This window comes from Amblyomma americanum, chromosome 2 (assembly GCF_052857255.1).
Source record: "Amblyomma americanum isolate KBUSLIRL-KWMA chromosome 2, ASM5285725v1, whole genome shotgun sequence".
NCBI classification, from domain to species: Eukaryota; Metazoa; Arthropoda; class Arachnida; order Ixodida; family Ixodidae; genus Amblyomma; species Amblyomma americanum.
Window position 1 is genome coordinate 183242206 of NC_135498.1, and position 21820 is coordinate 183264025.

At 46.8% G+C, this 21820-nt stretch overlaps 3 protein-coding genes across 3 annotated transcripts in view; 1 reads left to right on the plus strand and 2 right to left on the minus strand.

The window, feature by feature from the left end:
- LOC144122060 (3-alpha-hydroxysteroid sulfotransferase-like) overlaps window positions 1–21820 on the plus strand; it is a 131267-nt gene that overhangs the window by 77133 nt on the left and 32314 nt on the right. The gene's annotated exons all lie outside the window — the stretch shown is intronic.
- LOC144122059 (amine sulfotransferase-like) overlaps window positions 1–21820 on the minus strand; it is a 70623-nt gene that overhangs the window by 12648 nt on the left and 36155 nt on the right. The gene's annotated exons all lie outside the window — the stretch shown is intronic.
- Window positions 15617–18831, minus strand: LOC144120293 (uncharacterized). Its single transcript, XM_077652685.1, has 8 exons — window positions 18629–18831; window positions 18426–18551; window positions 18101–18260; window positions 17688–17851; window positions 16966–17244; window positions 16560–16885; window positions 16114–16218; window positions 15617–15642 (listed from the first exon to the last, which is right to left on the minus strand). The coding sequence occupies exons 1-8, from the start codon at window positions 18829–18831 to the stop codon at window positions 15617–15619; spliced, it is 1389 nt and encodes a 462-aa protein (XP_077508811.1).

Genomic DNA, 21820 nt, shown 5'->3' on the forward strand with positions numbered 1-21820 from the left:
ACACTGGATCTGAACACCAGCACCGAAGTGAAAACCGAACTGCTAGCGCACCTAATTCTCATTTGGCCGAGCACGCCTTCCGCTGGCCTCCGTGGGAGCCAGCGCCGTGCGCCCGCCATTGCGCAACGGAAGTCCGGACTCTCGGACATGTCGCGGCTTGCAGCGCGATTCATGCAGGCAGGCCCAGCGGAATCCTCCCGCTCCGCCCTCGCAAGCGCCGGCTCGAACCGCAACCGACGCTTCGCTGGCAGCCCTTTCCTGGCTGCAAACTTCGAACGACCGATCTCCTTTTGTACATTCGTGAAATTCGAACTGTAACCAGTTCCGTGACCCGATTGGAGGGTTTGAAGGGCTGGCTGCGGCAACGATCATCGAAGGCTATAAAACGTCGAGCCGCGCCGAACAGGAGAAGCGCAGACGAGTGACGGAGACATCAAGCGAGAGAGACGCTGTCCCGGTGCATCACCGTGTCCCTTGGTTCGAGCCCGTTGTGCTCTCGGCCAGACTGTCGATAAAGTAACGGCCCTGTTTATGCTGTACACAAATGTTTCGTTGACTCACCGTCGCCTTCATCGCGTCTTGGCTCAGCTCTGCGCAACAGTGGTGCTTGGCTTCAAAGTCCAGTGTTAACAACCCCCAGTGCATCCTATGAGGGGATCATACCGCGTACGGCTGCAGAAGGAGCTTTAAAAACTAATGACGCCGCTGATGCTCTCAAAGAGCCTTACAAGAAAGGTGATGGCTAGCTCCTCGATGGCTGTGTGGCAGTGGAACTGCAGATGTTCTGGAGACAGGTTCTGGAGTACACACCACAGAGTCACGATGTTAAACATGATGTCGTTGCAATCCAAGACACAGGTTCTGAGGTAAAACTTACTCGCGTTGCTACTTACAATGAAATCGAGGTTTCTAACCTTTACACGACCATTGGCGTTCTTGTGCACGTGAACATAACCGCCAACCAAACTGATTTCAAATACACGGCGGTTCCGGATGTTCGCGGCCGTAGAAATCTTGCTCAAAATACGGTCTGATCAAGCAGTTTTTATTTCAAACGTGTGAAGAACTCCCTTACCCCTCGCCGCCGCACTCACATAGGGATAGGAGTGTATCTGTGGCCATGCTTCTCGGTAAATCACATGCAATTGCCAAAAGTGAGATGTTGGTGATACTGGGAGATTTTAAGGGCACTGCTTTCGGCACGGGGGTCCAAAAGGCTGTGAAAATGAGAAGTACAAAAGTTTGGGAGGCGACCCAAAGCCAGTGCTTTACTTTGCTTTTGGACCCAAGAAGGCCAACTCGGATACGCAATAGGATTTTCTCCGAATCCGACTTTCACTAAGAATATCACAAATGCAGTGTGAGAATACTGGAATGAAGATTAGCTCTGGTCATTATGTTCTCTCTACTACCGCTGCCACAAAAGCTCACAAGCAGAGGGCATATATAAGTAAGAACGTGAGATTGAATGTTTTATTTATTTATTTATTTGCCCACAGCGGCACTGTCTTGCGTTAAGGAGGGGGAGGAGGAGTAAAAATACAAGGAAATACAATACAATCTCCACGAGCAACAATCAAAAGAAGAATCATCACGAATTTGCAGCAAAGGCTTCATTTTCTATAATATTAATTACCCGCCATGAGTGATCAATAAATACGTGCGCAGTCTACAGAAAGAATGAATTTTTAAACATCTCAGTTTTACATTTGTAATCTCCAACTTTGCGTTCGTGGTCGACAGGCTAAGGCTTATAAATTGGTGGCAAAATATACTTTTCGCGTTGAATACCAACTTGACTGTGGTAAATATTATGGAACTGTTTCAATGTGAACTTTAACTGCGTGTCACTAGAGGCTCCCATTTAAGTTCCTGTTTTACATTTGTTACTGACTTCGGGGTCGTGCCTGCCAGAAACATAACGTGCCGCTATGTATTGGACTCTTCCCAGCTTGTTTCTATCTAGATTTGTCGGTTGGTCCCATATAGCAAATTCATATTCAAGAATCGATCTATTGTAAGTTTTCTACAGGAAGTCTCTGGTTTCATGTGGAAATGACCTTGTATTTCATCGTAAAAAGCTCTAGCTATTTGCACGTTTTGGCGCTTATATTATCAACGTGGTGGTGCCAGAACATTTTGGATGTCAAAAATACTCCCAAATGTTTGTATTCTTGAACGAATTCTAATGGGTGCCCATTTACAATACAGCTATCCTGAGGAACATCCTTCTTTCGAGAATAACATAAATGAACGGCTTTTTGCAACTTCAAATTCTGTATGGTATTTAGACCAGCTTGTAGCTCAGAAGGATCATGCACATGTTTCACTTGTCTTTATAGTACACAATCATCGGGAAATAACAGCATACTTCAGGTAACGCTTCATGGTACATCATTAATATATATGACATAAAAAGGGTCCCAACACTGAACCCTGTGGAACGCCCTAGGTTTCTTCAGATAAGTCCTATGTAACACCATGTATTGTGATGTACTGTGTTCGGTGATATAGATATTCCTTAATCCAAGATATTACTTTGGTATTAATTTTCAGGCATTGCAATTTATGAATCAACAAAGCGTGGTTAACAGCATCAAAACTTTTCTGAAGTCTATGAATATGCAGTCAATGCTGCTACCCTTGTCTAGTAATTAACATATGTCATGCACAAACTCGGTTAGCTTAGTTACACAAAAAAAAACATGAAGAATATCTTGTGGACTAGGATTTATCGCTTTCTTTGCCTTAAGATGAGCCATGATGCTTGTGTATAAGATGCGTTCTAATGTTTTACAGCCAATACTCGCGAGCGATATGGGTCTGTAATCCATGGTAAAACAGCGCGGAAAAAACACGAGGACGGAACAAACACGACGACACGAGCGCTGACTTTCAACTGGTGATTTATTACGCCCGTGTGTACATATACTATTCCCGCCAAACACTACACAGAACAAAAAAAATATTCAAGAAACACTGCGTCATCACTGAACACATTAAAACTACCTTGCTGCAAATGCATGCTCCAAACAGGTGATTTCTTGGTTAGCCAATGATAATGATGGCTTGCTAATGCATGCTGCACCCCCCTTGCCAATATGATATGCCTCTACTAGTTCCCTTACTATTTGATCTTTATGTTTGAAGATGACGGATGTCTGATGAAGCAATGGGGCGCACGTGTGCTTAGGTTGCCTGTAGTCAAGGCGGGTGCAGCATGCATTATCAAGCCCTCATTATCATTGGCTAACCACGAAATCACCTATTTGGAGCATGCATTTGCAGCAAGGTAGTTTTAATGTGTTCAGTGATGACGCTGTCTTTCTTGAATATTTTTTTTGTTCTGTGTAGTGTTTGGCGGGAATAGTATATGTACACACGTGCGTAATAAATCACCAGTTGAAAGTCAGCGCTCGTGTCGTCGTGTTTGTTCCGTCCTCGTGTTTTTTCCGCGCTGTTTTACCATAGATAACAGTAACCAACTTGCTCAGCTTTCCGTACTTCTAAATGGGTCTTTAGTTCGGAACTAACTCCCGTGGCCCAGGCTTATATACTGGGACCACGCATGCCACTTTCCAGTCATCCGGTTGACGGCCAGTGGTTAAGGATTTCTCATATCATACACATAAAATGGCGCCGCTGAGCTTGCGCATATTTTCAAAATACCGCCAGAAATGTCATCTGGACCTCAGCTTTCGACGAGCCCAAACGCTGAAGAAGCTTCGTAATACCTCGTTCATTGATTTCTATATCACACATAGTTTCTACATTTCTTTGGCGGTCATTGTATTGAAAGAGGCACGGAGTTCTGGAAGAAAAGAGTGACCCAAAAAATCTATCAAATCTGTCTTCTCTAAGCTGTCATCAATTAATAGACCTTCATGGAATATACATGGAAAACCAACCTTATTTTTATCTTTACTATTAAGCCCGATATGCCTCCAGAACTTCCTGCGGTCTTTCTTTAGTCGCGAAAATAAGGAATACGTGCACTGCTTCCTTGCGCGGCCCATGACTACCAGTAACTTCTTGTTCGCCATTTCCAGCTTCGCTGCTTTGATAGGGCTGGGGTTTGTTTTAAAACTTTTATATGCTGTCGGGCGGCTACCTTAATAGGGACGCACGTCTGAATTAAACAACGGTTTATTTTTGCTGGTTATTGGGGTTTGAGTCCATGTGGGTACAACTTTTTGCTCGTCTAAGAGCCTATTTTTTAACAATAGCCATAGATCAATTACAGTACAACTTTCTGGTAATGCTGCAAACTGCGGAAAAAAGCCTCTAAACCTGATTCTATTTCGAGTGCAGTTGCTCTCAAATAATTTAACACTTTTCTCTTGATATTTTTCTGTGTTTTTTCTACGCAAGCTGCATTTCGCAAAGATCCTCTTTATGATCACTTATACCTGCCATGACAACAGTGGATCTAACACAAGTTGGCTGTTTTTAATGCGTAAGCATTCTATCGCTACTATCGCGGTTTCGTGCCATCATGAGCTTGTCATAATCATAACGTTCGAACGAACTAAGTTATGAGAAAAAGAATGATTGCATTAGATAGAGCATTAAAAAATCTCGCAGGGGAAATCATGAGGTGCGTGTGGGGTAATTAGTTCTATAATTAAAGCCAAAAATGCGCAAAAAGTGGGCTGGGCCAAAGGACAAGTGGCGCCAAATTAAAAAAAAACAGAAGTGGGCGGAGCTAAAGCGTGGCGCCAAATTTGAAAAACCAGAAGTGTGGACGAAGACAAGCATGGCGCCAAATTTGAAAACGGAGCATGGCGCCAAGTTTAAAAACTCGAAATGGGCAACGATAGAACTTCGATAGTTTAGGAAAAGATGGGCGACGAGGCGTCAATGCGTACGCATTCCTCCAATGTGGGTGCCGCAGAGATCTTATTTGTTAATACCAGATCGAGGATCTTATCGTATCGTGTCGCCTGTTTCACTATTTGCGTTAACAAAAAATCATGCATTATATTTTTTAGTTATTTTGCTGCACCGGACAGAGCAGTCGTCATCGCAACTGCATTAACGATGATGATGACGATTATGAATTTTTATGGCGCAAGGGCATCTATGGCGAAAGAGCGCCATGGCACGAAGTTGTTTCGACTTCTCAAGGTGGGGTCAAAGATCCATTTTCCAAGCATTTCACCCTAAATGAGTCGAGCACACGACCAGAGGAAAGCTTGTACCCATTGTATCACCAGTAGATACCCGGTGGCACTGGGGATCGAACCCCTCAATTCCTGCATGCGAGGTGGATACTCGACAACTTGGCCACCGCTGTAGTGAACCTGCATTACATGCAAGCAATGGGATATTAAAATTGCCTCCAATGACAAGGCTATCTGCCTGAACTTTTTATATCTGGTAAAATTCATACACCACATTAACGTCGCTTCCAGGTGGCCTATAAAATGAGCGTCCTGCAAGTGTTTTGCCAATTAGAAGCATTGGTTCATACCATATCGCCTCCCATTGTTCAACAGAGATGTCATGCCGCAAACAAAATATGACACCATCGAGAAGTAAGAATACACACCTTCCGTGGGAATCGTCTTTCCTGTAGCACGTGAAGTTCTCAGCAAAACCTCACTGTAAGCGACATCAGCATCTAGGCATGATTCGGTGCCGAGAACAACTGAAAGTTGTGACACTTGCAGTATATTGTAGAAATCATCCACTTTGTTTTTATGCTACGGCAGTTTATGACCAGAAATCATATCACCGAAACTGCAGACCACTGATGTCACCTGATTTGCACAGCCTGGCAGAGAACGCTGGCATACACGTACTTATTCCCATTTAATGAAAGCATGTCATATCCTAACGTTACGCTTATCATTTTCATTCTTGTTCTCCTTAGCAAGTTCAAAAATAACCTTTCTTTTCCAACGAACCGATTTCTAGACATCTTCGGAAATGCTAAATTTGGTTCGTTTCAACTTTTTTTCCGTTTTCTAACACGTTCTGTTTTTCTTTGAAGGACGCAATGTTGGCCATGTTAGGTCGGATTTTACCTAATCATTGCTTTCCCAATCTATGTGCCCTATTAATGTGGGCCATTTTAAAACCTACTTTGGTGGCAATGTCCGTGAAGTGTTTTTCAGAATCGGCAGGTGAGTCACCTGGCTCAGTCTCAGATGTATCATAAAATATTAGATTAGAGCAACGGCTACTGTTTTCCAAGTCGTCAAGTTTAATTCGTTTTAATTCAAATTTAAGTCGTCAAGTGCCTGCTGCATGACGTTTCTAGTCTCTTGGCATTGCTTTTTACATTCTCAATGCAGACTTCACACCGTCAGACTGTGACGCCACTTGTTCTCTCCGTTTCGTTAATTCATCGAAGCTCATCTTGCTTTCATTCTGTTGTGATTCGATAACTTCTAGCAGAGCCCTTATTGCTTGTTGGCCGTCTAAGAGCAACCGCAAAGTTTCTTTTGTGTACGGGCCAGGATTCATCTCCACACCACCACACTAAAGCAATAACAGAAAATAAAAGGCCTAGTTTCGCAGAAGTAGAAATCTCTTTCGCATTGCGCGCAACATTTTAGGTGAGTGCGCTGCATTACGTGCACCTCGGTGGCGTGGAACCGGCAGAATAAATGCATGAAATTTAAAGGAATTCTCAGAAGTTTATGGTTTTTAATTTTTGGGCGTTTAACGTCCCAGAGCGACTCAGGCTATGAGGGATGCCGCACTGGAGGGCTCCGGAAATTTCGACCACCTCGCATTCCTTCACGTGCACTCACATCGCACAGCACACTTGCCTCTAGAATTTCGCCTCCATCGAAATTCGACCGCCGCGGCCGGGATCGAACCCGCGACTTTCGGATCAGCAGCCGAGGACCAAAACCACTGAGCCACCGCGGCGGCTAATTCTAGGAAGTACCACAAACCTGCGGGAACACTAGAAAATGCTTGCAACGTAGCGCCATGCTTGCGCGTGTTCCAAGTCCCGAAGCAGTACTGAAGGTTGTATCCTTTTGAACGCCGAGCAGCAGGCGTTGGTCATCGCACGGTTAATAAGCAGGAACAAGGAATGTGATGAATTCAGTGGCAAGGCAGACTGTCCTGACGGTATCGTTGAATTGCTGATACACCAGGAAGATCGGCGATGCCGCCGGAGTAGCTGATAGTTGACCACCTTCCTCAAATAGTAGCGGCAACCCAACACAGCCAGTTACGACCTGCGCGAACAGTAGAAAATGCGTGAAACGCAAAGCCATGCTTGCACAGGTTCCGCGCCCGGTTCCATGTAGGCAGCATAAATCTTCTCATATTTCTGGTCTAGAGGAATGCACGGATGCTTTGAACAAAGACGCAGAAAACGCCGCTCTCGAGGCCATGCAGGACGAGGCTGGCCCGGACCAAGATGCGAGGCTAATACACTTATTGGAAGCCCAGCGTAGCGTACACAAACGCTGACTTAAACAGAGGCACAGTCACCAGCTTCGCAGGCGTCTAGCCCGGTTTCAAAGAGAAATTGTGGCCTACACACAGGAGCTGAGCCGTGGCCACTGGTATCATATTTGTAACCACTTAAATGGTCAGCTTGTTTGTAAAAGTACCTGATTCTTACTTAAGCCTCTTCTGGATCCCTATCATACCAAATCGGCATCTTAGAGGAACTTGTAAAGATTCATACGTGCATATGAAGTGGGAAATGAGTATTTGATCACCACTCTTACAAGCATGTACTTAAATGCCCAGGTTGGCAATCCACCACCGGAACGCTGCCGAAGAATAGCGAATCTAAGCACACATAGGGACATAGTCACAGCCATTCTCAATAGTATTAATACTAGTGCCGCGGCACGTGAGGGCAGCATCACCTACCAAATGCTGCGAAGCCGGGACGACCATTCAGTCTCTGAAATCAGAAATTTTAATGAGTATTGGAAAGCTGGCAATATTCCTCGTAGCTGGAAACATGCTAGGTGATCTTTACATCCAAACCTGGCAAGAGACTAGAATCGGGAAACCTCCGCCTCTCTCCATCAAATCTAGCCTGGGGAAGGCCATTGAGCATGTTATTCCAAAAAGGCTGAATACGTATGCTGAAGTTCAGGGGTTCCCGCCCCGCAGCATGATTAGGTTCAGGCCGATTCTGTCCACATAACACATCGTGTGGCAAATACCGTATGACATACATCAACCGTCGGTCAGGGCCACTCACGCTATTCCTGAGCTGGAGGTAAACAAAGCATTTTACAATAAGTCACATGCATCCATACTCATCAATGTAGCTCAGCTGAATGTTGTAGCCCGCACTTATCATTACAAAGCCGATTTCCTTAGAGACAGAACTGCAGAGATCGACCTCAAAGAGCTTAAGATTGGACGTATTGATCTTGGCGCATAAGGCACTACGCAAATGCAGATATATCCCGTTATGTTTCATTTAACTATGCAAAATATATCTCCGCTATTAGAGAACACCCGGCGGATCAAATACGTTATCAATACAGGTGATATTACGATCTGGACCAATATAGGATCTGAGAAGGAAATGTGCGAAGCTCCGCGGAGAACTGCAGATGTTGTCCCGTTCTTCGTGCGGCAAAACTGCCTTGTCTAAGAAATCTGAGATTTCCGTGTATAAAAGAGGAGGGGGCTGTCCTAAAGCAAATGGTTCGGAACAATACTACGCAAGGCTTAGCTGCTGCGACTGTACGGAAAAGGCGTTCTCGCCGCAAAAAGAATTCCAGAAAGAGTGCTGCCAAAAGCATCCACATCGACACGCCCATGGCACCTCTTTCCAAACCCCGTCTTGTGCCTCCACGTCCAAGTCTGTCCTGTCAGCGCACTATGGTCGAGGATGGCCACACTTCGTCGTGTGCAGATGCTTAGTCAGCGCTTCCGCCATTACGTCCTACTAAGCCTCCTCAGCGTAAGCTCTCATCGTCGAGCTCAAACGTTGTTACAGACGGGCTCCCATAGCAAGATCACCAAGCCCTCGTGATCCTTAAGAAGATGGTCAACACCATTCGCCCTCTGCTGCAGGCCCTGCAATCCTCAGTGCTGGGCTCCTGGGTACAGCGCTTCAAGCTCTTTAAAACACAATGGCTGCACACCTTCCCACGTTTCCTGAGGAAGTCAGAGGCGCGCTGCCTCTTACAGTGAAACATACCAAGGAATTGTGTACAATAGCATTTTTGAGCGGGAAACCGTTTATGAGCTCATTTTTTACATATACTGTAAGATTTCTCTGTAACAATCAATGCATCCGCAGACCGCCCGACGGCTTTCTTACATTTTTTTAAATGTTTTTGCTATCGTCAAAAGTGTTCCCCATTAGTTTTCTGTGGCAGCCTTAACTGCTCGATGCGATCGATGGAAATACTTTAAAAGAAAAGTTTTACTAACTGTCACAAGAAGGGGCCATTATTTTCAATATTTCGATACCGCTATCGTACAATTTTATAATTCTTTTAATTTTTTATCCGAGAAAGTTCGACTTGCGCTAAAGGCCTGAAGTCACGAATCTGAAGTTTCCGGCAATGTTTTCAAGAACTACTTCCCAATATTGGTCATCTGCGACCCTAACTTATCCCAAGCAATCGGGCTTTTCCTGGTACGAGCCCTTCTTTGCCCCCACATGTGGGAAGCGCAGCAAATTTCTGGTCTACATCCGCACCGACATAACGCATACTTGCTGCCCGATTTAGCCCAGCAATAATAATCGGTATGCGTGTTCTAGACTCGAAAAAGGAACCGTAGAGTTCACACCAATTGCAGAGTATATTTTACTCTCTCTCTCAATTGGACCGCTAGAGGCTGACGGCCATCGTTTAGGCAACCCGGGCTCCTTGAATTATTAGTGGCGATCTCAACGCCAACCACCTACTATGGGGAAGTCATACAATTAAAGCAAGATGAAGAAATCTGACCATATTTTCATCACAAAATTAACTTCACTTAATGAAACACGGCAGATTGTGGCAAATGCAAGGCTGCTCCTACATGAATTGCCTGGACTTGACGTTAGTTTCTCGGTCTCCGCACCGGCGTGTCGGGTGGTTTTATGATATGGCGACCCACGGGAGTGGCGACAGACCCACTTACCTCGAGATTGCAGGTTGTGGGGCGTTCGTCCAAACTAAATGCGTGCACATCGAGTGAACGGAATTTAGAACACATATGAAGAAGGCGTGCAAAGAAGCCCTGACTTCTAATTTTAAGGACACCGCAGCAACTGCAATGATGGCTGCAAGGAGCTACCTCACGTCAACTAGAATGCACACTGAATTTTAAATAGAATTATACCACCTAGGCGCTAATCAGCGCTAAGCTGAAATACGATACAGACGTACCAAATGCTTAAGGGATCTCAGAGAGGCGTGACATATGCAGAGGAAAACCAAGCGATGAATGGACAGGGTAGTGGACAAGTCCTGGAAGTCTTTCTGTCAACCTCTGAATCCTCGAAAGCCCATGTCCCTCATTTTGCAGTCGTTGAGGAGGATTTGAAGGCTTCCACAACAAAGAAAACCTTTCTATGCGTTAGCAGTACATCAAGATCGTCACCAGATTGATGCTTCAAATGACTTCTGCGAGACAATTGCCGGTGCCATGACTACACGAATTCCCAACGTGATCCTCCTGCACAACGAGAATCAACAATAGATGCCATCTTTTCACGTGAGGAACTCGATGCTGCCCTTTCAAAAGTCAAGCGCTCGTCTTCACCAGTGCCAGTTGGCATCATATATACTGCGATTTACTACCTTGGCCGCCACGCACAAGGAGGACTGCTCAATCTTTACAAGCCTTCATGGAAAGAAGGTGTTGTTCCTCCCCTTTGGAAATCGAGTGGGCTGATACTATTACTAAAACTAGGAGAGTCCATGCTCGCACTCACATCATACAGACCAACAGCGTTGACCAGTTGCATGGAAAAAATTATGGAAAGAATAATTCTGAGAGTGGTGCCTTGAGCACTACAAAGTTCGCCCTACTGCTATGGCGGGCTTTCGGCGGGTTAGCTCATCTCTAGACAACTTCATTGATCTTGTGTCCACATTTCAGCAACAGACGCCAGAAGCGCATCTTCGTGGCACTTTTTCTTGACGACAAAGGTGCTTACTATAACGTAACACATCAAGCCACACTTGAAGCGCTACAGGCTGTTGCCATCGATGGCCTGATGTTTGATGGATACAAAGCTGCGTGACCAAAAGATAATTTTTTTATCATGTGTGAAGCTGGCCCGACACCTGTGCATTACACATCACACCTAACCGGGCAGGCCCCTGGGCTGAGTTAGCCCTACGTTCTTTTATGTGACGCTATACGGCACACCCAGAGAACCTACATAATACTATCCGCATCGCTATGTATGCTGACGAACTCTGCATTTGGGCCTCCTCTGTGACGCGCCTCAAGGTGCGAGCAAGGCTTCAGTAGTCAGCAACGATAACTTCTTTCAAACTGCGAGAGGAAGGTCTGAACGATTCAGCTTAGAAATGCGCGTTAGTGGCATTTCATGCGACTGTATGACTCCATATCCAGTAACTATAGACGGCCATCCTATCTCCTATTGTATTTTTCATCAATTATTAGGGAATATTGTAGACCGCATTCTATCACGGTGTCCGCACTGCACCTTTTAAAAGAAAAAGCTAACCTCTATCGCTCACCTGCTGAAATTTTTGGCCAGAAAATCATGGGGCTCATCGGTTGTCAATGCTGCAGGTGTACAGAGCACTCTTCCTGTGATTTCAGCGGTAGAGTACAATTGTGCTTTCGAACACATGCAAGACGAATTTGCGCAACCTCCAGACTGTACAAGGTGACGTTCTTCGCACATGCCTTGGTATACCCAGCCGCGCATCAACACTTGCAAACATTCCTGTCGTCAACAACTACCCGCTTTCAACATATGTATAGCCCTTGACACACTTTTCACTCACATACGTCATCAAACAATATTTCCCAGCATCACCTTGTGTCAGTGCCGATGCAGAGACAAGACGCTGCATTCTCTAATGTAATAGACCAGTCGTCCATCTCATCGCAGTTCAACCCGACGACGCTGCCTTCCTCGGCGCTGTTTTGTCTTCGGAAGCCATGCGTGCGCCTCACAATTCCGGAGATAAAGAAGAAATTGGACTCATTCACGACGGCCCTAAACAGTTGACACTCCCTCTACTCCACGCCGAGTATAGTGACGGCACTCATATATACACAGGTGGCTCGGTCTCATGCACTGATTCAGCTTGCGCCGTGGTCATTCCTGCGAGACAGGTCAGTGCTAAAGAACTAGTTTCGCATCACACAACCTCCACTGGGTAAGATTTGGCTGTTCTTCGTGCTGCTGCGCAGTACAACTGTGTACAAACATCCCATGAATGGGCTGTGTTCTGCGATTTCAAGGCCACCCTATACAATGTCTCAATTCTGCTTCATGCAATGCTGACCGAGAGCAGATCAATCGTAGCGGAAATAAGGCGCCTACTACACAAGGCACCGGAAGAGGGTCATGACATCATATATGATGAATATATATATATATATATATATATATATATATATATATATATATATATATATATATATATATATATATATATATATATATATATATATCAGTGGCTACCTGGACATAGTATGTGGGATACACGAGTACCCCATTTCTTCCACCAGCCAGCGGCGAGCGTGCGAACCCCACAAGGCGAACCGCGCGAGCCACCCGGTAGCGGAGGAGGGCACACCTGCTTCTCCTCCCGTTTCTGGATTCTACCGCGACGCCGTGGGGGCGCGCTGGCCGCTCACGTAATGAGAAAGGAGGCAAACACTGCTGAGGGGAGAGGGAAAGATTGCCGCCCCGAGCTGTGATCGGTAGGCATTAAAAATTGATAGGGCACTTTGGCGATCTAAAGTGCGCGAAACGAATGCCTTTACCGCGCCACTCTGACTGTCTCTGTTTTGTGAATGAAGACTAAGCATTTTGTGAATTCTTTGATTATTTATTTGACCGAGATGCGTTGACGGGTTTACTGCTTCTGCTGCTGATTTTGGGGTGAGTGGGCCAATTTGGGGGTCACTTTGGCCAAGTTTGGGTGTCACGTTGGTGTTTCGTCGTAGTCGCATTAGGCTGGACATCGATTTTGGTGCAAATCGGCCAAATGTCAAAGTGTGGGTATGACGTCAATTTCGTTGTCGGGACTTCCGGTTGGCGATGTAACGGACGGACTGGATCGCGACCGGGAGTGTGAGCAATTAAAGGCTTTCGCCTTAAAAAAGGCGCCAATTGCGCCGGATGGGGACTTACGCTTGGACCGCCGAGGAGTCCGCTTCGTCTGCCCCCTGGTGCCCATCCCTACCCGTGAGTCGTGCGACGACCGACGGCCACGGTAAAGGTACGGACACACTGGCGGCAAGACGCGCGCGGCACTCCGCCGGCAGCGCGCCGCGTGCCGCGAAACCTGCCGCGGAGGCGGTTTGGTCTGCCTCGCAGAGGATGGGTCGAGGAGCCATTTTCGGCGGCTTGCCGCGTGCCGCGAACCAATGAGAAACGTCCGGGTTTTCTCCTAGCGCCACCTCTTGGCTACTGCCGAAGTTAACTTCCAGCGGCGGCGGCAGAACCACGATCGACGACCAAGCGCTCCGAGCCAGCCGCGACAAACAGCGCTAGTGCTTTCTTCTCGTGTACATCCACGTGGCAAAATGAATTTCAGCCGGGAGAACATGATGGAACAATTTCTGGAGACTGTACGCGTGTTCCCCTTTTTGTACGACAAAACTCACCCGGATTACAAAGATAAGGACGCCAAAATGAACCGGTGGGCGATCATCGGCAGAACATTCGATCTGACTGGTGAGTTGTTTTCATTCTTTATCTGAGTTTCCGCTGAATGTTCACGTCGGCAGGAATGTGCGGGGGTGAGCACACTTGTTTAGAGTGCTCTAGCGGTGTGCTGCGGAGCAAATGATGTGGAATCTCGGTTTCCTACGGGCATGGTGATTTTGCCTGAGCGGTTCGCATGCCGTATCGGGCTGCGCGCTTCGTACAGCGCCGCTTGAGCACTCAAACAAGTTGCTCATCTTTTCATTTTTCAACCTTTCTTGGTGATAAACCGTGGCATTTCTGTAGGACCGCAAGCAGCCGCAAAATTTAAAAACGTGAAGGATCGTGGGCTGAAAATTGTGTCGGCGTGGGAGGGGAGCCGGAAAATTGGCGCCGGAGGAGAGGCAAAAGGTCCACACGAAGTGGACACTTTTTGACATCGTGGATGGCATGCTGAGGAGCACACCACATTATGCCGAAAGGTAAAAAAAAAGGCAACTTTGTTCCGTAGCCATCTGCGCCAACTCAAGCCTGATATTGATAACTTCACTACTGTCACATGTCCTACCATTCTTTTTTAAGCCGCTTTCTTCGTGTTTAATATCTTTTTACCTGCTTTGACTGCCCAAGCGTCTGTGTTTTTAAGAATTTATTTTCTCTTCAGCTGCACTGATAACTTCGCTATTGGTATTTTCACATTACATTTTTCCTGGCAAGAAATCTGGAGGCTTTGCATCAAAACACCTCAAATTTTACATTTTGGGTCTTCATCAAATGTGCCCCCAGAAGAAGACATGTACGTTAAGTCTTGTTTCCATAAGTGTAACTTCAGTTTGTAAAGCTTCAAGTGATTTAACTTGTTATGCATCTGTGCTTTTGTGCAGCTCCATTCTGACATCTCCACTGTCATCAAACAGCCCTTCCAGTCCGAGACTGGTGGCCAGGTGTGCACCTCATTGTTTGCTTGCCATAACGGTTACTGCAGTGAAACAGTTTATGTGCAGCATTGTCATTTCATTCACATGCGTAGCTGTATATCAAGCCCGGCTGCTGCGCTTTTTCAAGAAATGTAAGCTGTACTAATTGTGGTGTCATTATCCACCAATAGTAGCAACATCGTATGTCTTTATATAATGCAGGTACTCTGACAGCCCTAATGACTTTACCGATAAGGACGATTTAAGGTGGATGGTGATTTTCAGTTTTTTTAGCTGTGGTGCATCACAGGTTCCATATCAATACACCCTTTTCACCAGCCTTTCACGTTTAAGAGTGCGTCCACTCTATTATGCGCTGTTATGCTGCACTCCCATAAAATTAGTTTTATGTGCATACAGATCTTGGCTTAGTTGCGGTCATGACTCGCCGCTGGTCTGCAGTTTCAAGTGAATCACACACTCAGCACTGCATTGCAATGTACGGGGAAAAACTTAGGTGTTCTATTTAATGACTGCACGTCTAAAAACTGCAACAAGGTGTGAAACCAAGCTTTCGGGTGCTAGATGAGTGTGATGTGTCTTGCTCCTTTTCATAGCATTGCAAGTAGACATGTTTTTTGCACGGCATAAATTGCAGCATTTTTATTTTTTCTATAGGCTCCCCAGCACATCAGAAGGTGCGGCATCTGCTGCTGGCTCTTCAGGGTAAGTTGGTGTTCACTTTCTTGTGTCGGAATATGACACCATAACAAACATTTTCTTGAGGCAGGTTGTCAACTTCACAAGCAGGAGCCGCTGCCCCAGATTCAGGGTAAGAAAACTGGGCGTACTTTCTTTTATTGGAAGCAGACATACTTTTTCAGTGCATTTCTTGAGTCTAATGATGTGGCCTGTCCTGCAGGTCTGCCAAAAGGCGAGCATCCAATGGACCTTCCTCTCGGTACTGGCATGGTTCGCATTTCCTGCAGTATTTGAATGATAATCAGTGATTGCAAGAAAACATTGTGCGGATATATTTATATGCAGGACCAAAAGAAGTCAGTCTGACAGCTTCGACGATGCGGTAAAAGATGTCTTGGGGAGCTGCTCAGCTACGCTGTTCGAAGTAAAAAAAAATAAAATGCCTGCACCAAAAGATGACAGTGAAGAGGCAGCAAACTGGATAGCTGCTAAGCTGAGGATGCTACCACACAAAAAAAGATGTGAGGTAACATTCCATATCCAATAGCTACTGTATGAAGCCGAAGTGGAGCAGTATGAATAAATGAAATGTAAAGTGCAAGCAGTCGATATTATTTTTTATGAAAGCAAGCAATTTTGACTTTCTTTTGACATGATAGTTTTTGTGCATGCTGACAAGTAGTTGCCTGTTACCGGAAATTACCTGCCGTCCTGCACGGGTCACGACACTTTCCTGCCATGGCACCTGGCCATCACTCATGAAGTAGGATGCCAGCCTATCCCTTATTTCCCATGCAGCCCTGTAACACAGAAATGCACGAGATGTTCAACCTTTTCCTTCAGCTTATTCTGCCTGTCTGACTGAGGTCACAGTTCTAATGGGCGTGTTTTACTCCTCGTCATTAGCTGTACCCACTGACTTCGTTGAAAACATGCAATACTCATGTATTTTTGCACTGCTACAATTCTTAACGCAAACTCTAATGAACAAGATCTTATGTCATGTGTTAAATGATCAAGTTAAATCAAATGTTTTGAAGGTTTCGCTGTTTGTTACTGATGAGCTTCAATTTCTTTACTGTAAATAAAGCAGGAAATGCAAACTATTATTGATTTCATGCCGTCATGGAAATAATAATTACCGAGCAGAGTGGTACCCCTGGTCTGTCCATCCAGGAAGGGCATATTATTGTTCCTCCATGCCCCATTTGTGACAGCTCCCTCCCAGTCTTCATGGTCAACAAATCCAGGAGGGTTGTACGTTGTCCTGGAAAACACCGAATCTTTCATTAAAAAATTGTGGAGCGCCACACATGCCCTTACAATGTTCTCAGTGGTTTCTTCTGACGCTCGAAAGGGTCTCTTCAGTATTCGCCACCTACTAGCCAAGATACCAAAACTGTTTTCTATGAGCCTCCTTGCACGACTCAGCCGGTAATTAAACACTGCCCTCTTCAAGTACTCGCTGTACTGGCTGACCCTGTAGGCATGAAGAGCTAGAAAAAACAAAAGGTCGGGGCATTAAAATTGCAGCAAACGCAGTACAGCTGCATTGATGTTTCATCTCGGCAATCAGAGGAAGATGTCAGCGTTAAAAGTAATTGAAGCAACTTGCCACGTCGAGGATAAGGTCGCATGAGGTAAGGCTTCAATGGAAAGGCCTCGTCGCCCACCATCAAGTATGGTATCAGTCCCGTTGAGCCCACTGTTGCCGCTGGGGGGATCCCAAATCTGCGCTCGCCCAATATGTGCATCAACTTCGTTCTTAACAAAACTCCTCCATCGCTTTCTCCCCCGTAGTGGCCAAAGACCACATACACAAATCTGAAATAAAGCAAGAAGATTCAGTGTAGCCCATTTAGCATCTGATGTAGCACATTACTTTCTCCTTGCTCCTTCTGAAGTCACTACTGCGTTCAAGTCTCGTAAAGTCATTTCTGTGCTGCATTATAGTTTGACTAAATATACATGCCACAAACAATCCCAATTCAGAGATTACCATTTTAACATCTGCTGCTATTTGTGCAGGACCAAATATGTTTACTGTAAACCTGCATGAGCAAACCATTGCAATCATACACCTGTCTATGCTATGCTCCTTAATTCGTCATGTAACTTACACCACTGAACTGTCCTATTTTCTTTCAGTGCATACAATAGCACTCTCTTTCAATGAATATAATACACTGTTTTTATGATTCACAAGAAAAATGCACTATTAACGAGTAGTTTAAAAAAAGTTTTGTTCTGCCATGAATGCACCATGCCTATAATGTGCATCGCATGTTGCCATGAGGACTGTGCTGAATGACTTCTTGTAATTGAAGTTTCGTGACCCTGAATTTGCAGGACCTTCAATGCTCAGATGCTTTTCATCAATACATCCAATGCAGTTGGGAAAATTCCACTCGACAAGCATGTCTGTGGCAATCTGAAAGAGTGATCGGGAGGCAATATAATATGAGACTGTGACAAAACAATAGCGTAGTAATGCATACGACAACCTTTAGTTGTCTTATGCGTTATGAGATGCAGGAGTTCAACACATTTGAAAAGTCGGTACGCAGGGGGCATTGGCAAAGTCAGTAGCATAACAAATGAGGTAAAGAAAGGCAAGCTGGACGCTTGTCAACACTATAAACCCTCTCCGCAGTAACAAAATTGACTGCAGTGCACTTACTTTTTTCCATTCTTGTGCTGTTTGTGGAAATCTTACATAGATTGGCTGAAGTATTTCCCATAATGCAGCACAAGTTCCCCTTACGATCATTCCAGCCGTTGATCGTCCTGTCAGGAAGTTGAACGACAAACTTCTCATTGTGTCGCCATTTGCGAGAAATCTGAAAAGCGTATTCTCATCACATACGTCTCAAAGGATAAATGAGGAGGAGGGGGGTGAGTTGCTTCACAGTGCTCAGGCGGTATGTTTTACACAATATTTTCCGAGGGACTGCTGATCAGGAACTGTGACGGGACAGTACCGGGTCACGGACTTTCGGACTTACCTTACTGTCATGGGAAGTCGAACGTGTGCAGATATCGACCGCCTGAAAGGAGTGTCCTGCCGCTCAATCACAGGCCGAACTAGGTGGAGCAGTGTGTCAAACGAGCTCGGCGGCATCCGAAGGAAGCTATAATCAAGAATCAGACAACATCACTATCACGTCACGCACACGGCACACTACGCGTTTAAAAAGGTTGTAATCACTCTCGGAAGAAGCCTTCATCTCGGGCGCGCAGCCGGAAAAGCAAAGCATTCGCTTGCCCTTCAACGTCTCGGTAGCGCCAGCAGGGGTGCACCCAAAACCTTCGTCTGCGTGCCTTTTGCGCGCGCCGCCCTCGCAACAGCAGAGAACACACAATGACCAAAACGCTCTTCGTCGTCAGAACATCGTCGTCTGCACCTGCCATTGCAGAAGTCAACGCGATCAGCGCGGTAGATGACGAGGGACGAGGAGCTGGTATGTGGTCTGTTTACCGAGCAAGGAAAAAGCGCGTGAAAACCGCGAAATCGCTCCTATGCTCGCGCAGTTCGAGACAAGGCGAGATCAGCACTGTCACGTGACTCCACGGAGTCACGGAGTCACGAAGTCACGTGTCACGTCACTCCGCGGCGGCCGCAGCGCGCACAACCAATGCGGCCTCTCTGCCGCGCGGCGTTCTTGCCACCGGCGACGTGCCGAGCGTGCTTTGCCACCAGTGTGTCCGTTGTTCTTTTTCCCGGATTGAACATTCTTCCGGCACGTAGTGCCTTTTAGTTTGCGATGACACTAATCACTAATTTCTAGCGAGCTCGACCTCTGCCTATTTCTCCCGAACCCTTTGTGCCTGCAACTGGTTGCTACACGGGTTGGGGGACACGGGTCGCGTACAAGTGACGCCTGTTTGTGACTAGCACGGAAGCTTGTCTTCCCCGCCGGCTGCGCACAGTGTGACCCCCGTACCTTGGCGCGCAACGTGAGGCGAAGTTGGCAGCGGAACCGTAAACTTTGTTGGAGCGAACGTCTATCGACGCCCTAAAAAAGGATCGGAGATGGCGCACCCTACACCCGGGCGTTGTGCACGCTGTCAGATCCAGCGGTACAAAATCGGGACTCTCTAAACAACGTGCGTCTACCAGGAATGAAGGACCTCGATCTTGAGCCTTCCACGCGGAATACTCGAGACACCCTCCCTGGCGCGATGGCAGAACATAGGCCTTACGTGAGGCGCGCGACAACGGGCATCTCGCCATGTCGCGACGCAGACATAGGGGCACCGACGCCCTATTGTTCGACCCGAGCGGCCGCTGAGCCCAATCCTGCGGGCGTCAGTCCACCGTCGACTGATGCGCTCCTGCAAAACGCTATGCAGGTGATGCAGTGCTAATCGGGGGCCTTGCAAAACAATTTGCAAGCCACAGCGGTCCGCGGCGCGAGTCTTCCCGCGCAATTGGCGCTTTTTAATGCCTGCCGATTACAGCTAGGCGTGGCAATCGTTCGCTTTCCCCTGAGCAGTGTATGCCTCCTTTCCCCTTTCGTGAGCGGCGAGCGCGCCCCCGCGGCGTCGCGGTAGAATCCAGGAATGGGAGGAAAAGCAGGTGTGTCCTCCTCCGCTCCGGGTGGTTGGCGCGGTTAATAATAATAATAATTGGTTTTTGGTGGAAAGGAAATGGCGCAGTATCTGTCTCATATATCGTTGGACACCTGAACCGCTCCGTAAGGGAAGGGATAAAGGAGGGAGTGAAAGAAGAGAGGAACAAATTGGTCCGTAGTGGAGGGCTCCGGAATACTTTCGACCACCTGGGGATCATTAACGTGCACTGACATCGCACAGCACACGGGCGCCTTAGCGTTTTTCCTCCATAAAAACGCAGCCGCCGCGGTCGGGTTCGAACCCGGGAACTCCGGATCAGTAGTCGAGCGCCCTAACCACTGAGCCACCGCGGCGGGGGCAGGCGCGGTTCGCCATGTGCCGTTCTCACGCTCGCCGCTGGCTGGTGGAGGAAATGGGGTACGCGCGTATCCTACAAGTGGCATTGTCGGAAGGGACGCATCTGACACTGCGGCTCAATCAGCCCACCACAGTGCCAACATTGTTCGGATACCACTGACAAGAGCAGACTCAGCGAGACATCTTAGAGTGCTTGGCCGAAATGAGACACTAGCGTCACGGTCTACCAGTGGACACTCGGCGTGCCGTTTGCACCGGCTCGAACCTTTTCTTCAAATCAGCACACTGTCCAGCCTCTTCCGATGCGATGCTAAGCTCTTGTATCGCCTGTGCTTGGAAGTGGCGTTTACAAAGGCCTACTCCCACATAATCGCAATGGAGTGGCTGCCGCATTGGCTCAGTGGTTATGACGCTAGGCTGCTGACCGAAAAGACGCGAGTTCGATCCCGGCCGCGGTGGTCGAATTTTGATGGAGGCGAAAATCTAGAGGCCGATGTACTGTGCGATATCAGTGTACGTTAAGAACCCCTGGTGGTCGAGATTGCCAGAGCCCTTCACTACGACGTCCTTCATATCCTGAGTCGATTTGGGACGTTAAACCCCAAAAACCAGGCCGAAACTGAATCGCAATTGCAGATTTACCTGCGTGCGCCAACCTGCGTGCGATGAGAAAATTTAGCACTCAGCTTGTGACTAGCGTCGGTTTGAGCGTGAGCGTGTCCTGATGGCTGCAAAGCTCCGCCGCTTAGATTCTCGTCCCCTTACAAAAGCCAAGATTCTGGGTCCTTGGACTAAACCTTCAAGTCAGAGTACAGCTGTGAAGACGCTTTTGAAGCTCTTGAAAGACTCATGATAGGGTTCAAGGTTGTAAACTTTCAGTGTGTGCCCTGTGTACCCTTTTAGTGAACGCCTACGGATACGTGAAAAAGTAATCTCTCTTTCCTCTCCCACCTTTCTATCCCTCCCTTCGGTCCCCTTGCTACATATAGGGTAGCATACAGGACATCGCCTATTTAACCTCCCTGCCTTTCCGTCTATTTCCCTCTGTCGATGGCATCGATCTGCAGTTACACAAATTGAATGCTGTGGTCATGAAGGTTGAGAATATGAAATAAATATTGTCAAAACTTGAACCTCAGATGTTGGAACTTCGAGACCATACAGGCAATTTAGAGAACAGATGGCGCAGAAACAATTTAGTAATACATCTTCAAAACGAGCAAACTGTTGAGTCAACTGATTACATAGCGAAGGAAGTAGAAGTCATTTTCACGGCATGTCCAAGAGGTGCGTTTTCAGTGGATCCCAGGGCACTTTGGCATTACTTAAAATTCGATGGACAATTTCTTAGCGAAATCAACCATCAATGGGCCTGTTGCCTATGTCGTTCCGAACATCACCCCGCTGACCACGTCCCGTTATGAACGTTACCAAACACGCCATTACCTGAGCCATGAGCCTATCCTGG